The sequence below is a fragment of the Sipha flava genome, unplaced genomic scaffold (genome assembly GCF_003268045.1).
Source record: "Sipha flava isolate LNK unplaced genomic scaffold, YSA_version1 75_pilon_pilon, whole genome shotgun sequence".
Lineage (NCBI taxonomy): Eukaryota > Metazoa > Arthropoda > Insecta > Hemiptera > Aphididae > Sipha > Sipha flava.
Genome location: NW_020273615.1, coordinates 1529636 through 1548602, shown reverse-complemented (window position 1 = coordinate 1548602; position 18967 = coordinate 1529636). Strand labels below are relative to the sequence as shown.

Below are 18967 nucleotides of genomic sequence, written 5' to 3'. Positions count from 1 at the left end.
ATTTTGATGGCGATTTATGATACGAATGTGTTTATCTGTTTTTATGTGATGTGTTAATAGATATTTGAATTTTACATAATTTAAAAAACAGTACTAATCCATCACTGGAAAAATATTTTCCCCGAACTCACTGACATGTTTAGATACACTTGTCATCGACGGCTTAATTTTCGGCGTTTTAATGTGAATACGAAACGAACGGACAACAAAAACAAATACAACGAAATACGCGACAAAGCTAAACACTGAACTAAATTCCTATAATATACTAAGGACAATATTACAAGTTAAAACATACTAAGATATTTACCTATTAAGGAATGTACCTATTAGTAAATATGATAAACTTATAATTATTTTTTTTATTGTTTTTTTATTTCTATATATTTTGAATTGGAAGGCATTCTTCAATTATAAAAAGGAAAAACGATTTTCTGATTCCTAGCTAATTTCATCTAGTAAGTACTTTTATCAAAGAATTTTTATAATTCTCAAAAGTTCTCAAAGTATTAAAAAAGAGCTAATAAAATATTACAAAAAAATAAATATCCACAAAATATCTCGAAAACCTAATACACCAGTGGTCTCAAACATACGGCCCGCGGGCCACAAGTGACCCGTGAACCCTTTCTATGTGGCCCGCAATAAAAATACATTTTGAACAAAAATATAAAAAGAATTGTTAAAATTGAAATTGTTAATAAAATATTAAGTAATAATATTATCTAACGTTCATGTTTTATTTTATTTACTTGTTCGGAAATCCCATTATGCTCAATAAAATCAAATCTTATCTACAAAGATAAATATAAATTATACTTCGGTGTAATAGTGGGTAACAGGCTAACAGCATGACTGTGATCAGTGTTGTTTTGTTCGTACGAGTAACTAGTTGCTATTCAAGTTGAATTTTAAATTTAAGTTTATACGCGTAATTTGTTTGTTGTAACGTCTCATATCAAACCGATGAAACGTAAAATTTACCAAGAAAGACGGGCTTTTCAAGAAAAATGAGGCTATGTATATATTTTTACTTATTCTAATTCTCTTCCAATATGTTTGATCTGTAAACAAAGCGTATCTGTCATCAAGGAGTACAATAATAAAAGACATTATGACACAAATCATGGTAAGATTTACGATAAATTTATAGAAAAATTACGCGAAGAAAAATTTGAAGAATTAAAAAAAAATCTCTGGTATCAAACAAAATTATTTGATAGTATAAGAAGAGAAAATATTGATTCGGTTAAATGTTGTTACGTTATATCAGAAAAAATCGCACGCGCGTCAAAACCTTTTTCTGACGGTGAATTTATTAAAGATTGTATAGTGCGGTGGAAGTAATATGTCCCGAAAAGAAACAAGCATTTATGAATATAAGTTTAAGTGGAAATACTATTGCTCAGAGAATTGAAGAAATGGCCAACAATGTTAATTTTATTTTTTATTTTATTTATTATTTTATTATTTGGTTTAATATATTATATCTAGTAAAAATATATTTTAATGAAATCAGGAGCAGTTCTAGGACTAGATATTCGTACGGGCAAACAATATATTTTATGTTTCAAGTTACGTCCCGTTTCACGTAGGCGCGTATCGTACGCGTGTAACATAAATTGTTGTTTATTTTGTTTTCATAGGTAATTTTATAAATAATAAGTAATAAATATTTCTTGTTTTCACAGAGAAACCAAATGTTGCTATTATCCGATAAAAAATTTATAACATCCTTATGTACATTTATAAGTAAGCTGTAAGCTAAATTTAAATCCTAAATTTTCCTAAGCTACATTTTTTTCCTTAACAGTTAACACACATAAAAATAAAAATATTAATTCAAATTATATATATATATTTTCTTTTTTCTTTAGGTATATAAAAAATAATTTAACATATTATATATATTATATTATATATTATATCTGAAATTGTAATCTTCTATGTTTTATTTTTGCAAACATATCAAGAGCAGGAGTTGGGTCTTTTAACAATTTTTCCGAATTCTCTTTATCTATAGATAATAAAGCAAGGTTACTCAACCTAGGATTTTGCATTGTAGCTCTCAAGTAAGTCTTAATACGCCGCATAGTAGAAAAACTTCGTTCAGCACCAGTTGAGGATACAGGAATTACCATAGATAATTCAACTACTTTTCTCAAGTTAGTGAAAGCTTCGCTATAATTACTTATTTGTTGATATACATTAGACAATGTTGAAGTTTCCAAAAACAAAGATTTCCCAATTAAACACCGATTAACCAATTAAACACTTTTTTATTTATGAAAGTGTAAATAATAAAAACAAATATATATTTGAATTCCTTAATTCTTTACTTATTTAAACATCACAGTGAACCTTTTAAGGTGAACGTAAAAATTTTGGTACGGGCAGCTGCCCACCCTGCCCGTACGCTAGAACCGCCACTGAATGAAATCACGAAATAAAAGAAATTTATAGATTTAAAAAATTTAAATTCCTTATCTTAAAAAAAAATGTAGTCAACATATATAGTATATATAATAAATTTAAATTAAACATTTAAAAATGTATACCTTTGTAATATATGATTACTAGGGCAAAGAAGTTATAGATTTTGCATGTTTTTTTCTGAGTCTTTATTTTAAAGCAAACCAAGATATAAGTATGACTCATAAGCCCCATAGTTGAAATATTAAATTTTTTTTTGCATATTTCGTTATTTTGTGAATATTTCACGCATATTCTACACATTCACACATTTTTGAGGGAAAAATTGCTCAATTTAAAATTGATTAAAAACTGTATGATATTATTATATTTATATACTATATAAATGGTATTATACACACCACCCGATGCCCATGTAGACTATCTATTATTGTAGGTACCTATTTTAGGTGGACATTCGGATAATGTTATCTTTATTATTATAACATCGCATCGTAGCAATTGGCAATTAAGTATTTATATTACATTTTATAACAACATTATTATGTGTCCGTTAGTAATTTTGTTAGTACCTATGGTGTTAAGTGTTGTGAATGCATATATTCAATTTTTTATGTGCATATTTGCATGCATATTTTTTCCAATTTTACTTTCTATAACTTCTCAGCTCTAATAATTACAATATTAAAATAAATAAAAATAATTTTTTGGATGGTTGATTATCAGACACTTTACTATACTGAATGATAATTATCAATAAAATATACTAGTCAGACTATATTAATTTATAATTGTAGACTTTAAAATTATATATTACTTGTTTTATTCTTACATATATATATATATATATATGTTGTACAAATATTATGGTAATTTATCAAATAAGCTATAAACGTATCATGAAAAATAAAATAATTTTTTCTTAGTTATTTGACCAAACTACAACAAATACTATTTATGATTCCCTGGTAAGGGAGTTCGTCGTGATTAATTCTCAATAGTAATCTTGTCGAACAAAGGTTTGAGCTTAAATCTAATGAAATGAAAACACACTTAATGTATGGTGAATAGAGTGATAGAAGATTCACATATATTATACAAATGTATACATACCATTTGTATTACGAATTAAAATTAATCTACAAACCTAATATCAACAATTTTATAGAAAAGAATTTCCAAAATTTAAAATCGATTACAATATGTAAATTAATTATTTATAAATTATTTTAATACACTGTTGAATATCAAATATTATATTTATATACATTTTAAAAACTGTTGTTTGTTCAAATTTAATATTATCTATAGGTATAGAAAATAATATATTTGTTTTAATAACTAAATAAACATAATTATACGTGCAGGTAAATGATTGATATTACCTTAAAGTAAAATAGAAATAATTGAAAAATAAAACTTCAATTGAGTGTTACACTCGATATACAGATTAACACCTAATGGTGTTTAATAAGCTCAATATCATTCAAGAAAAACTAAGAATAATATATTCATTCTAAATTATATATAATTGTATTAATTTAACATTTTTTATATTAATTATTAGTAAAATTCAACATTTATGTTATTATTATTATTACTAAAATAATATACGTGTGTTCAATTATTTTATAGATGGTATAATAAAGTACACATTTACTTTGAAAATCCATACTCATTTCAGAATTATTTATTATTTGAATATCATATACAAAAAATGTTTAGACATATTTTTTCTTAACAGACGTCTGCATTTGTTATCCAAATATATTTCTATGTAGGTATGTAGCATCATTTTTTAAAATAATAAATAGTCAGGAAAATGAATGTAATTTTACCCATATTTTACCTTTTTATGGGAAAATAACACCGACTGTTTTTTTTTAAAAATATTGCGTTTTGAATTTTTATTTTTCGTATGGTTTTAGATTTATAAATATTTAATACTTATGACAACATACATTTACAATAATCAAATCAAAATTTGAATTTTTAGATAAATTTGTATCTACTATTTAATTATATCAGACGAAATTATAAGCTAGGGTCATAATTCTTGTATTTCAATCGTTACGATTATTATTTACGCTTTTTTTTTAATGTGTTTATTGTATTACATAAAATGTAAATAATAAAGTTATATTGGAGAAAAAAGACACTTTCTTATTATTAGATTTTAATTTTTCTATCGTTAAATAATGGTTATAACTTCATAATATATCATCTTTGATTTATGAAATTTTATGAAATTGCGATTTTGAAATCGGCTTGATCTCATCTGGAACCACAGTTGCGGTCACCTCTAGCATACAATCTTCATTGTCTTCCTTCGTTAACAGCGGAACCCATTCGTCCGTCACCACGACAGTAGCATCGGTATAAATGCAGTGATGGTCCACCGCCACTGCATGCCAGTCGGCCCGCTAATCGATTGGCTGCCACAAAAAACACTTATTATGCATAACGGTTTTCCAAGCTATATAAAAATAATTGTATGATTTAATTAAAAATTCATCATGAATATCGACGCTAACGTATATATATGTTACCGGCAATATGGATAATACAGGTATTTTGTAAAATGCCTAGACAATTTGCAAAATGCCAATTTTTTTTTGGCAATGTACAAACAATTTTATTATATGTTATATTACATTAAGATTTTTATAATTATTATACATTATTATTCATATAACAGACAAAATTTAATTTTTATCTATTATTATATTATTACTATAATAAAAATATTTTACTTAAACTTCTATTTAATTATTATAAAATGTTGTAGAAAAGTGACATTTTGAAGTGCACAAAATATTATTTTTAAGGCAAATACACTTTTTATTTTGACACTTGGACTTACAAATACATTTTAATAACCCTTGACCAATTCTTATGGATTGCATTTTTATCAACTCATTATACTATTCATCAGATAAAAAACTAGTAATAGTGACAAATTTTTAAAAATATTTTGTAGTCTATTAAAAATTTGACTTCATATAAATCGTATCCATAGTTGCACACCATAACAAGACACGAAAATTACGATAAAAATGACGATATTGTAATTATTAGTATGTTCAATATTGTACCTCAGAATTATTATTATAGAAGTAAAAGAATCTTAATTGCATGAAATCGTCTTCGCACTTTTATGATAAACGGTAAGTAAAGTCGTTGGTAATAGGCGTGCCCAATTTTGTTTATATTCATCATATTGCCTACGCCACTTTTAGCATTATACATAATACCTAGGTAAAGCTCGTATTATGTATATTGTCGAGTGATTTTTAGCATTTTGCAAAATATCGGATTATCCATATTGCCAGTAACATATATATACCTATATATATTATATACACTTTCATAAACATCAAATATAAAATAAAAATATAACAATTACATTTCTAGTCTTAAAATGTTATACATACCTATGCATTTTATCATTTTTCTTAGTCGAAAGAAACATATTTTTTACAAATCGAGCATTTCTTTGGACTGTAAATTATTTACTTAATATTTTTCATGATTTGTTACACCACAACTAACGTTACTCGCCATTGTCTAAATGGAATTACTTTCAAAGTACACTATTATACTTTAAGTCTGATTAAATGCGTTGACTGTTTTTATGTCAAAGTGTATTGTGATTCAATAATCCATGAAACCGTTTTAGTATACATATTCTCAATGTTATCTGCAATTACAAAATAAAATCTGGAATTTGTTGATTTTTCGATACATCCAAGAACATTATGTTTTTTTATTACGATAACAATTTATAAGAGATTGAAATCATAATCGAATCACTTGGGTTCAAATATTAAATAAAGAATTATAATCGTAACAATAGTTTAATTTTTAATGAATTCTCATAATCGTAATTTGAATTTAAAATACATGATTATAAAAATAAGTATGGCCCTTATATATGTATTTGCAGAATTTATCTTAATAGATATACTGTACTGATCGCGTGTTCATTCATAGGCTTTGTTCAAACCATGTCAAAACACAAACACAAAATTTGAATGCATAAAAATACTCCAAAGAACTTTTCACAACATCATTGGCATCGCTCTATTATTCTTAATTTGCTATTCAACTGACACTGAAGATTATGTAATTTTCTATTGACTTCTAGAGTACTAATTTTTAATGATTCTGTAATACTTTCTATACATTTTCTGACTTGTCTCTATATTTATCTAATGTAAAATTCCATAGTTCGGGAGACGACTCCAGAAGTTCAATTAGATTGTACAAAATATCCTTGTCCCATACAACATCACATATCACAGACAGAATTACGAACAAATATGTATAAAAAAAATATAACATGTATTCAAACAATAAAAATCAAATGACCGTGGTCTATTAGTCTATTTAACTAGGAGAATAATTTTGAATTAATAATGTAAAATAAAATATGTGAAATGTATTTTTTTTATGATTTTTCAAGTATCAGCTACTTAGGTTATTAACTTAGGCCATTTTTACCATATATAATTTTTTATAAATTGACAAAAAACAAAAAAACAAAAAACAATATTAAAACATAGATATAATAGTATTTTGTATAAATGTGTAATTGTATGTTTAATATAAATACGTGTTACAGTATGACACTAAATGTATTATAAGTGAATTTTTTTGGATAAATATTCTTTCAAATTGATTATTATGTAGGTAGTACTGTGTATAATATATATATATATATTATAACAGCGTGACGGTTGTCAGATGGTACACCGGTGATGTCACGCGTGCACGCATGTTCGCTGTTTAATGCGGAAGGAAGGATCGGATAATTTTGAAAGTACGACTATTTTAGTTTTAATTTCTAATATTACATACAGGTATAGAAAAAAAAATTGTTTTTTGTTTTACAGTCTTTTAAAAACTTGCTTAGGCGGAGAATCATTATTTTTAGTAAAAATCTATGAACTCGATATCACTTCCAAGAATAATCTATAATAAAACACAATGTGTTTTATTATTTTTGTATTATTATTAATTTTTTTTTTCATTTGTGTTTAGAACTTGCTCTAAACAATGAAACTCAACGATTTTAGAAATGCAGTAAAAATTATTCATATATTTAGATTTGACAATACGGATAAGTAATTAAATAATAATACAATATAGATATGATAGCGTTCCAAAAGTATATAGAGATCATTATAATACTAATAATATAAACAATAATAATAATAATAATAATAGTCATAATTATAAAATTAGAAATAAGGAATGAAATTAGGGAACTAATGTAGAATACGAGCTTATAGAAAGGGTATACACGATGAAAGCAGTTGTTTTAATCTGTGGTTAATTCAAGGAGAATTATTTGATAACAGTTTCAAATCTTCAAAAAATTTGGAAAAAAAAAATTTCAGCCGTAGTTAAAAGTAGTGTGATGGCAGTGTGATTGGCGTTTTTGTTTCTGATTAGAACTAAGACCGGGAGCAACAATACTTGGTATATTAAAATTGGTGGCTGAATGATGATAGAGTTTATTATATCGATATTTACCGCGATTTTCGATGCTATTCTTATACACGAGACGTATTTTATACGAGGTTTTTTGTGCCCTTGTGTATAGAGCGCATTTGACAGGTTCTGATGGAGATTTTGTGCAGTCCCAAGAGTAATGATTATATCCGCATCTGATACAGCAAGGGAACTGGTGGCAATATTTACTTGTATGAAAATAAGCTTGGTAGTCATACCTTGGAGGTATGAGTTTTTTCTTTGACAACACTATTATATTTTAATGTGGAGGAGCAAATCTATTTGAGAATTTTACTATTATTATTGGCAACATTTAAATCAATCCGAAATAAAGGTAGTGGACGATTTATGATACGACATACATGCAAGCGCGGATCCAGGGAGGTCATGACCCCCCTCCCCCCGTGAAATCTACATTTTATGGTCAATGTAATTAAATGAAATACCAACAAACGCTTAAATTTTATGAAGTAATTTGAAAATATAACACGGGCTAGATAAAAAAAATGTACGTTAAAAATAAATAAAAAAATAAAGTAAAAAAGTTTTGTGGTACTTGTAGTCAGATCTAGGATCCTAGGTATATATTTAAGATACATACCTGAGATATAATTGTATCTTGTATCTAGTATATTTTTATGTTTAATGATACTAGTTACATTCAGAAATTATGTTTTATTTATTTACATAATAATTTTCCTAATTTCCCAATAGCTAGATATAAAATTTGTAGGCTTGAAGTTAGTAATTTACAATGTAAGATAAATTAAAATAACTATTGCCTGCTGATAATATATCAGGTTTATAATGCGTATTTTGAACGACACGTATATTATTAAAAAACATGGATAACCAGAATAATTCAATATTTAATATTCCAAAATGCTTAAATGGCACATGTTATACTATTTAAAATTCGGATAAAATATTCAATATAAATTTTATTGTAAAATATGAAATATATAAAGAAGAAGAAAAAAACAGAACTATTTCACTATTTCAGGAGCAATAAATTCCACATCAAATTTTTGATTACATATGAAAGAAGCATTTAAAATATATAAATTATAATATTTTTATTATAATATAATGTAGAATTATTTCTAATAATTAATTTAATTACGTTTAATAGAACAAAATTACCACGAAGCTTAACGAAGTTAAAAGATCAATATTACCCAGGACCTTCCCTGTCAAAACCCTAAGAAAATATGAGTCAGCTATTAACCGTCTCAGGATCGGATACACACGTACATTTAATGAAAAAAGAGGACCTTCCCCCACTTGCATATGCTGTAGGGTCCCTCTTACCTTCATACTCACTGAATGTAGAGCATGTAATACGGAGAGAGTTGAACTGCGGATATCCCTCTACCTAGATGAAATACTAAGTCCTGAACCAGACAATGTCGTCAAACTCAGTCAATTTCTAACAGAAACACATCTTATCAACCTCTTGTAACCAACCTCGTCACTAACCTTCCATACAAAAAGAATCACACTGATGAAAACCCACTAGTATACAAATCTATACCATATTATACTTATAATTTATCTTTTGTTTGAATTTATAAACTTATGTATTTTAATATTTATTTATGTGTTTATCCCATTTTATTTGTACATTAAGTCACTAAGTGATACATTATAACGTCCAAAGGCAATAGAAGCCACAAATTATATTCTAATAAAAAAAAAAATGTAGAATTCTTAAGTCACAGAACTGTATAGTAAATATAAATATAGAATTATTATATTATTATTGACCAATAAATTATCTTGTATTTTGTATTTAGATACTTTGTTTGAGGTATCTTAGCTCTGCCTATAGTTGACTAGTTACTTAAACTTTCAGCGAGAATCAGCTTATTCCACTGAGTAAGTTACTTAAGCTCTTCCGATTGTTAAACATTCACGAAATCGTTGAGCTAGGCATGTCATCTTCTTGCTACTAAAACATGATTCAAATTATGCTTAAGAGGTTTGAATCTACATATTTAACAGCGACCAAGAAATTTCAAAGATTTGGTTTAGATCTGCAGTTATTTTAACAGTTGAATTTTTTCAGGCGATATCTTTGTTTTGTTTTCAGTAAAACGAAAACTATATAGATTTTATGGTAGTCAATAAATTACATAGGTAATATAATAATTTATGTGCATACCTATTAAATTTAATAATATATGAGTGTAATAATAATTAAGATGATTATAAAGAACATTATTAATGATAAGATTATAAAAAATACACTTCGAATTACCAGGTGTTAAACGGATGAAACTTCAAATTTTCGCGTTGGTGGCTAGTTTTTCCTACAATCTTACTACAAATTACTGAATGTTCTTGAATGCACTGTTTTTATTTGAATTACTGTGAGATTTTTAAAGGAGCAAAAATGATGTAAATACACCAAATTAATTTAGTTTAAAATTGGTATTTATTAAAAGTTCTTGTTTTTCTACCATTTTCTATTTGGTTTTTCTTCTACATTTACTGACTAATGTAAATGATTAAAAATCAAAATCTAACACCTTGAATATTCAATTTGGGTTCTATTAACTACTAAGAAATATTTTAAGCTTAAAAATTAGTCAATAATTTCTGGTTTACGAGTTGTCCACAAAAATATCATCAATGACAACCGCTAGGAACGTCAAAAAATTTTTTTTTTTAATAACAGGATCGAGGAACGAGTTCCTTTTTAAAAGGAATTCTCTATACAAATACAATAAAAAAGATAATTCTGATAAAAATAAATTATAACCATATTCTATAACATAGAAGTAAAACGTTTTTAGACTATAATATTATAAAAAATCTTAATTGTTATTAACCTCTTTGCATGATCATGTCATCATGACGAAATAGAAATAATTAAAAAAATCTGTATATATAAAACAGTAAGCTGATTGACTGCTATCAACGCACAGCTCAAACCATTGGACGGATCTGACTGAGATTTAGCATACAGATAGCTATTATGATGTAGACGTGCGCTAAGAAAGGATTTTTCGAAATTTTGAATTTAAAGGGTTGAAATCGGTAAAAGAAAATTTTTACATGTAATTTGTATTATTAAACCTAACTAACCTAACCTAAAGGTCCTAAGTCGGCGTTAACGCGTTGTCGGCGGATAGAGCCGCGGTAGCACCGTTGTCGTTTATTGTGATTATCCTACATATTATATTTATAGCTGCGCGTGACGAAAACGTTTGCTTATATAAAATGTATGCCCCCCACGTGCTGTAAATTATATGTACTTGGCCGCTTTGTCGTTGTCGTTGTCGTAGCGATAGCCCAGCGTTCGATAAAGGACCAGTAAACGGTTTCGGTATACAAGTGTAATATAAAACAGCTTACTGCCGGATTAGTTTTTTAGATTTTTCCGTGTTCGGTTTTTGTTGTTAGGAGGATTAATTTAACGTTGTTTAATTTAATTACCTAAGAAATGGCTAAAGAAAGTCTTTTAGTTAATGGAGAACTTGAACAATATACTGTTGTCCCCATTGTTGGCGATGGTGCCTGCTTATTCCGAGCTCTTTCTTTTTTAATACACGGAACACAAGACAATGCGATGGAGGTGCGATCACTAATTATTGGATATGTGGTGAATGACTGGACCAAGTTTTCATTTATGTCCCACATTAGAAATGGTAATAATTACTCAACGGCCAATGAATATTATGCTGATATGATAAAAAATGAAACTTATGGTGGGCTTTGTGAGTTTATAGCAGCGGGATGTATATTTCCATTTAATTTTAAAGTTTATCGAAATGGTATCTTATACACGGAGTCCAGATCTAATGATTGTCCAGTAAAGCTTTTACGATTTGGACAAGATTTGCCCAATGGAAATTTTGATGCTTATTTTTTTACTGCGACAGAAAACAATACTCAGAGTCGTATAGAGAAACTGGTCGATGAACGCGAACATTCACCTATTGCATCATCAGTACACAGTAACATTTCTGCAAACATTTCACTATCCCAATCAAGTGAAACAGATCAATCTATTTCGTCCTGTCGAAAACGAAGGGCTAGATTTACTAATTACACAAGAAAAAAATAAATAAAAAAAGCACAAAAAAAATATAGACAGAATCAAACTGAATCTAGATATAAGGAAAATACTACTATGCGTCTATGAAAAAGCAAGGTGCATTCAGGTATGGCATATGATCCAGATATTGTATACAGAACTGACACCTGTGTAGCTTTGGGTTCTATGACCTATAAGTGTCAGTAGTGCAACGCTTTAAAGTGGAAAGATGAGACACTTGATATGTGTTGTAGCGCCGGAAAAGTACAACTTGAGAGGTTAAAACAACTACCTGAACCTCTCTACAGTTTGGTTAACGCTCTGCACCCAGATTATGTGCAATTCATGAACAATATTCGAAAATATAACGCCTGTTTTCAGATGACGTCATTTGGTGGTAAACAGGTAACAGCAGACGGTTTCTTACTGACTTTTAAAGTTAAAGGACAGGTCTACCATTTAATTGGAAGTATATTACCTGAACCCGGACAGGGCACACAGTACCTTCAAATCTATTTTGTCGGTGAAGACGAACGAGAAGTAAATATTCGGTGTTCTAAATATCCTAACTTAAAACCCAATTTAATTAAACAACTGCAGGATATGCTACATCAAGTGAACCCATATATAAAAGATCTGAAAAGTGCCATCGATAAAATACCTCCTTCAGAGTCATTTAAAGTTGTAATACATGCAGATAAAAAACCACCAGAAGAACATAGAGGCAGGTATAATGCACCAACGGCAAATTAAGTTGCTTTAGTGTTAGTAGATCAGCAGTTTGATCGAAGAGACATCATCCTCGAAAACCGAAGTAACTCACTTCACCGTATCAGTGAGATACATCGAGCATACAACGCACTGCAGTATTCTTTAATGTTTTGTTGGGGGGATGATGGGTATGCAATCAATATACCACAACGCGATCCAAAAACCAAGTTACCGCTTAAAAAAACTGTCTCTGCATCAAGTTTTTACTTATATAGAATAATGGTCAAAGAAGGGGAAGACAACTATTTAGTTAATTATCGTTCTCTTTTAAGTCAATATTTGGTAGATGAATACGCCAAAATTGAAACTGACAGATTAAATTACATCAAAAACAACCAAGCCAAATTGCGTGCAGATAGTTATATTCATTTAAAAGATGCGATTGGACGACGAGACATAGAAGCTAATCAGTTAGGCCAAATGGTTATACTCCCGTCAACTTTTACTGGTGGGCCAAGGTACATGCACGAAAGAACACAAGATGCTATGACCTACGTTAGACATTATGGTTGTTATGACCTTTTTATGACTTTTACATGTAATCCTCGCTGGGACGAGATAAAAGAGCTCTTACTTCCCGGTCAAAGATCATATGATCGACATGATATAATTGCAAGAGTGTTTCGGTTAAAAGTCAAAAAGACCATGAACTTATTGACAAAAGGTAAAATATTCGAAGAAGTGAGATGCTATATGTATTCAACAGAATGGCAAAAGAGAGGTCTACCACTTATTCATATTCTTTTATGGCTTCAGCATCACATTACTCCGGATCAAATCGACAATGTTATTTGTGCTGAAATACCCGATCCCATACGTGACCCTCAGCTTCACGAAATCGTTAAATGTAATATGATTCATGGCCCTTGTGGGTGGCTGTTTTAATCGAAATTCACCATGTATGAAAGATAACGCGTGCAGTAAACATTACCCCAAGAATTTCATTAAGGAAACTCAAACTGGTGATGACGGTTATCCGAAGTACAAGAGACGTTCAACCGATGACGGTGGATTTCCCGTCAATATCAAAGGCGTAGATATAGATAATCGTTGGATAGTTCCTTATAAACCAGTACTGTTAAGAACATGTAACGCTCACGTCAATGTGGAATATTGCAGTTCAGTGAAGTCCATAAAATATGTGTGCAAATACGTAAATAAGGGCTCGGATCAGGTTTCATTTGCCTTAGAAAATGAGAAAGACGAAATAAAAACTTACGAAAGTGGACGATATATAAGTTCATCAGAAACCGTGTGGCGAATCCTTGAATTTCCAATTCATGAGCGTTTCCCTACCGTTGTTCACCTTGCTGTCCATTTAGAAAATGGACAAAGGGTTTACTTTAATGAACAAAACCTACATGACAGAGTGAATAGTCCTCCTACTGGTACACTTCTCTCATTTTTTGATTTGTGTAAAGTGGATGACTTTGCGAAAAATTTGCTTTACCCAGAAGTACCTGCATATTACGTTTGGGACAAAAAATAGTTCCAAAGAAGGAAGAGAGGAGTAAACGTTGTTGGTTGGCCAGATATCAAAAGAGAGCACACTCTGGGTAGAGTTTATACTGTTCATCCAAACAATACAGAATGTTATCACCTTCGTATGCTTCTACATGAAATCCGGGGCCCGATTTCGTTTGAAGCGTCGAAAACTGTAAATGGTTAAGTATATCCCACTTTTAAATCCACGTGTAAGGCTCTAGGGTTACTTGAAGATGATGAACATTTGTACGCAGCACTAGAAGAGGCATCACTTTGCCAATCTCCGCATATGATACGGGATCTATTTACGATTATATTAGTGTTCTGCCAAGTAACAGGTCCCTTATATCTTTGGGACAAATTCAAAGAATACTTATCTGAAGATTTTAAAATACGATTAGAACGACAGGATTCCGTGGATGCAGAACACTTAGCGGACGTAGCGTTGAACAAATGCTTATCGGTAATAGAAGATTCAGTGTCAGCATTAGGTGGTCGGCCACTTAAAGAATATGGCTTACCTCAGCCAAGCAAATCTGAACAATTTGATAATAGAGAGTATCTCAAGGAAACAAGTTATAACTTAGTAGCCTTAGAAGACGTCGTAAGAAACAATGAAGAATCTCTGAATGACGAACAAAAGTTTGCTTACAATCAAATTATTACAAGTGTTAATAATAATGAGGGTCGAATATACTTTTTAGATGCTCCAGGTGGAACTAGAAAAACTTTCTTAATCAATTTGATTTTAGCGAAAGTTAGAAGTACTCGCGACATTGCCTTAGCTGTAGCATCTTCTGGAATCGCAGCAATTGGAAATTGCAAATGAATAGCAATTGGAATCGCTCATATTCATGATAAGCCTATGGAATGGTTGTGTGAACGTGCTATACTCACTCCAAAAAATGACCAAGCGGCGGCTATCAATGATACACTGCTGATGTCTTTTGAAGGGGAAGAAAAAGTATATACTTCTATAGATACGGTGGTCAACATGGACGATGCAACTAATTATCCGGTTGAATTTTTAAATTCATTGAAACCACCGGGCATGCCATATCATAGGCTTATTCTGCGGGTGGGCACACCTATTATGTTGTTGCGAGATTTGAAACCGCCTAAACTGTGCAATGGGACCAGGCTTAAAGTCAAAGCTTTACATCGCAATATAGTAGAAGCCACAATTTTAACAGGATGTGCAAAAGGGGAAACTGTGTTTGTACCACTAATCCCTTTAATTCCGAATGATCATCTGTTCGAATTTAAACGATTACAGTTTCCCCTGAAAGTCTGTTTTGCAATGACTATAAACAAGTCTCAAGGCCAAACTCTTAAATTTGCAGGAATAGATTTGCGAGAAAACTGTTTTTTACTGGGCAGTTCTACGTAGCTTGCTCACGTGTAAGCTCACCCAGTAGCTTGGTGATTTTGTCGCCTACTAATAGATCAGTGAAGAGCATTGTCTACATAGAAGTTTTGTAGATAACATATTGAAAAACTATTAGTAAAACATTTATTTTGAACCTTTAGTGCTAAAATTTATCGTCAACAAAGCTTCTGCCGCCAAAAGCTATAACTTATGGAATAGGTTATGATAATAATCGTTATCTTAAAAACTAAATTAATATGTATAAAATATTATTTCAAAAATATTAATTAATTTAAATTTCAATAGATTTAACAAAATTTAATCTTAGCAGGTTACATACATTTATATACTTAAACCCGGCAACAACGAGTAATTCATACATAGTGAGTGTTTGTTCGTTTAATACATTTTAATAATCTGTTACCTGAGTAGCTGAGAAAAATGTATGTGTAGATAAGATGGTTCTAGTCGGTGAAAAAAAATCGTTTTTATACTCTTCGTAGTGACAGAATTGCGAGACTTTGGATTATCCGATGATTGCAACAGCAGCTACTGCAATATCTTCTGAATCATTCATTTTATATAAGTTAATATTGTAATTAATTAATTATAATATTAAAGTAAGTAAGTTAATATTGGAAAAAAATACGTTCGATATCGTGTCGGTCGATTAGTCTACACAGTAAAAACAAGTTGAAAATTGAACGTGTCGATCGACACTGTCAATTGGTCTTCTCGATCGGCACCATTCGACATAGTGTGGACGCGGCTTGATGAATTTCTTAACCGTTCACTCAACTCCAAACTTTTACGACCACGGAACCCTTAAGAAATATTTTTTGTTTCGTGAAACCCCAACATCTCTAACTCCAACTTAACACCAATTCTGTAATTATTTGTATTTGCATTTATTTTTGTTACTGAAAAACCAATAATCCAAAAAATGTTATAAAGATAGCTCATGATAATTGTTTACTACAATTACTGTTCCAATATTCAGGTACATCCCGCGGAACACACTTTGGGAATTGCTGCTCCAGCGGAGGAGTTAATAAATGTTAGGATTTTTACACAATTAAAATCGCACCCACCTTCTAATAATAACTCATGGCAAAAATAGTTTAATACCGAGAATAGTTATTCTCGGGATAAAATTTTCTGTAGAATAGAAATGTGTCATTCCGGGTAAACTTATCCTAGAACTAATATTCTTAGTATAGTAATACTTGGTATGATAAAAGACACTGTGGAATAGGCCCTAAATATGATTACCATTAGCTGACCGGGTCATCGACTGGATACAGACCATTTATCTAAAAATAAATGTAGATAATCATTTCCTGGATAATAATCACTACATTGCATATTATGTCGAGTTCGTTTTGATCTACAATTATTTGTTAATTTATGTGATCTTGACTTATTAATTTTCGTTTTTTGTGATCAATAATTATATATTTTTTTTAATTTTTACAATATTTCTTTAATGAGTGAAAAAAAATATATAAAAGATTTCAATCCACGACTTTATGTGAAGATTTAGTTGAAAGATCACCGTTCAGCAGTTTTAGCTCCACGAGGTAAGGAACGACAAGAATCAAACGATGAAAATAAGTTGCAGAAAATGTTTTTTACCAATGTATTTTCTGAATATTTTTAATATTTGTAAAGATTGACGAAATAATTTACGTAATATAAAGAGGATATATAAAAAATCTGGTTTAAAATTTTTTCCATATCATTGACACGCTATTTATCGGCTTTACCCCAATAAACCATAAAATAAATATTTTTATTGTATTAAATGTTTATATTTGATGATACGAGTATAGTATACCAGGAGTGACCAGCGAGAAGCGTAAAGAGACTCGCGAGCCACAAAATATATTAAGAAATATGGAAGAGCCAAAATGTAAAAAAAAAAAAAGGTCATAGTGTGTAGTCATATATTTATAAATTATAATTGGTAATGCTTATTTATATTTTATTAGTTGATAAATTTATTGTTAATTTGAAAATCCTTTTACATTTATTTTATTTAGATTACCTAGTAATTTAAGTCAATTTTACAAAAATAACTATGTTTCAAATCTATTTTACTAAAAGAAATATTTTTCCATGACAATTCTTTTAAGTTTCAAACGTTAATCGATTTCTGTTACGTTATTCGATATTAATTTTAATCCATTTTTGTTTGTTTTGTTATCTGTTATCCGTTATCAATCGCTTATCGTTTACCGATATATTATCGGTTATCGATTTCAATCGTTTTTTGAATAGTTTAACGTTATCAACAAGCACGTAACCAGACATATTTCTATAAGAGGGCCAACATTTTTTGGTCCCTTTCTGTAGTTGTGTTTATCAAATGTGCGTTCGATATCCGTATTTGGAATTCCTAGTTTTCAATCTATTAATACACGTACTATCTCAAATCACGTCTTATCTCAAATTGATTGTTAAGTAACGAATATTTATAAAATAGAATCTCAGAATTTAATTTTTGTTATACGATCATTAATTATATGGAATGGGCGTATGTAAACTCCGCCACAAGTACCTTTTTTTACTGCAAACTCCGCCAGTGAAGAAAATCTAGTAGTAGTATAAAATTAATATGACATATTATTAAAAGTAATACGTAATAAGTAATAATAAGTGAATATTATTATTATAATATTATATAATATCCAGTGGTGTATTTACGAGGGTGGTCCAGGGGTACTGGACCCCCCCCCCCAGAATCTCTCCAAAAAATACAAAATAAACTAAAATTCTTACATATTTTCAAAATTGGCTATGTTAAACATTCACAGGGAAGTTGAAATTGCTGTTGATGAAGTGATAGAGGAGTTGGCCAAAAAATCGAGACGACTGGAATTTATTTTATAACAATACTTTATAATATATAGTGTTAAATACAATATATAGGTATATATAATATTACATACAGTGGCATAGAAAAAAAAATTCGGGGGGGGGGTTTATACGTAAGAAAAAAATTAATTAGCACAAATAAAAAGGTTTCTAGAGCTGAAAAATCCGAATTAATAAAATATAATAACACTGAATATCTGAATATTTTTGGGGGGAGGGGTTATCTTCAAGCTCTCCCACTCGTTGCTACTCCCGTTCCACAACAGAAATTGGACGGATTATAAATTAAAATAAAATTGAATTATACAATATTACCTACAAACATACATATATATTAAAATTAAATGAGGATTAGATATTGTAATGTTTCAGAAATAATAGGTTTATTTATACTTATAACATTTTCCTAAACATTAAATATTTTGGAGGGTTTGTCCCCCCCCCCCTCGTTACTACACCACTGATTACATAAG

General features: G+C 29.6%; 2 protein-coding genes across 2 annotated transcripts; both read left to right on the top strand.

Moving 5' to 3' along the window:
• The first annotated feature begins 885 nt into the window (after positions 1-885).
• Positions 886-9461, top strand: LOC112692640. Its single transcript, XM_025567367.1, has 2 exons — positions 886-1129; positions 9083-9461. The coding sequence occupies exons 1-2, from the start codon at positions 1115-1117 to the stop codon at positions 9410-9412; spliced, it is 345 nt and encodes a 114-aa protein (XP_025423152.1). The 5' UTR covers positions 886-1114; the 3' UTR covers positions 9413-9461.
• A 5652-nt stretch (positions 9462-15113) lies between these two features.
• On the top strand, positions 15114-15638 carry LOC112692621. The gene has a single exon (XM_025567348.1). The coding sequence runs from the start codon at positions 15114-15116 to the stop codon at positions 15636-15638; it is 525 nt and encodes a 174-aa protein (XP_025423133.1).
• Positions 15639-18967: the final 3329 nt, after the last annotated feature.

What these genes read in the sequence shown, in the direction of transcription:
- LOC112692621 (XM_025567348.1), top strand. Translation starts at nt 15,114, where the DNA reads ATGGAATGGTTGTGTGAACGTGCTATACTCACTCCAAAAAATGACCAA.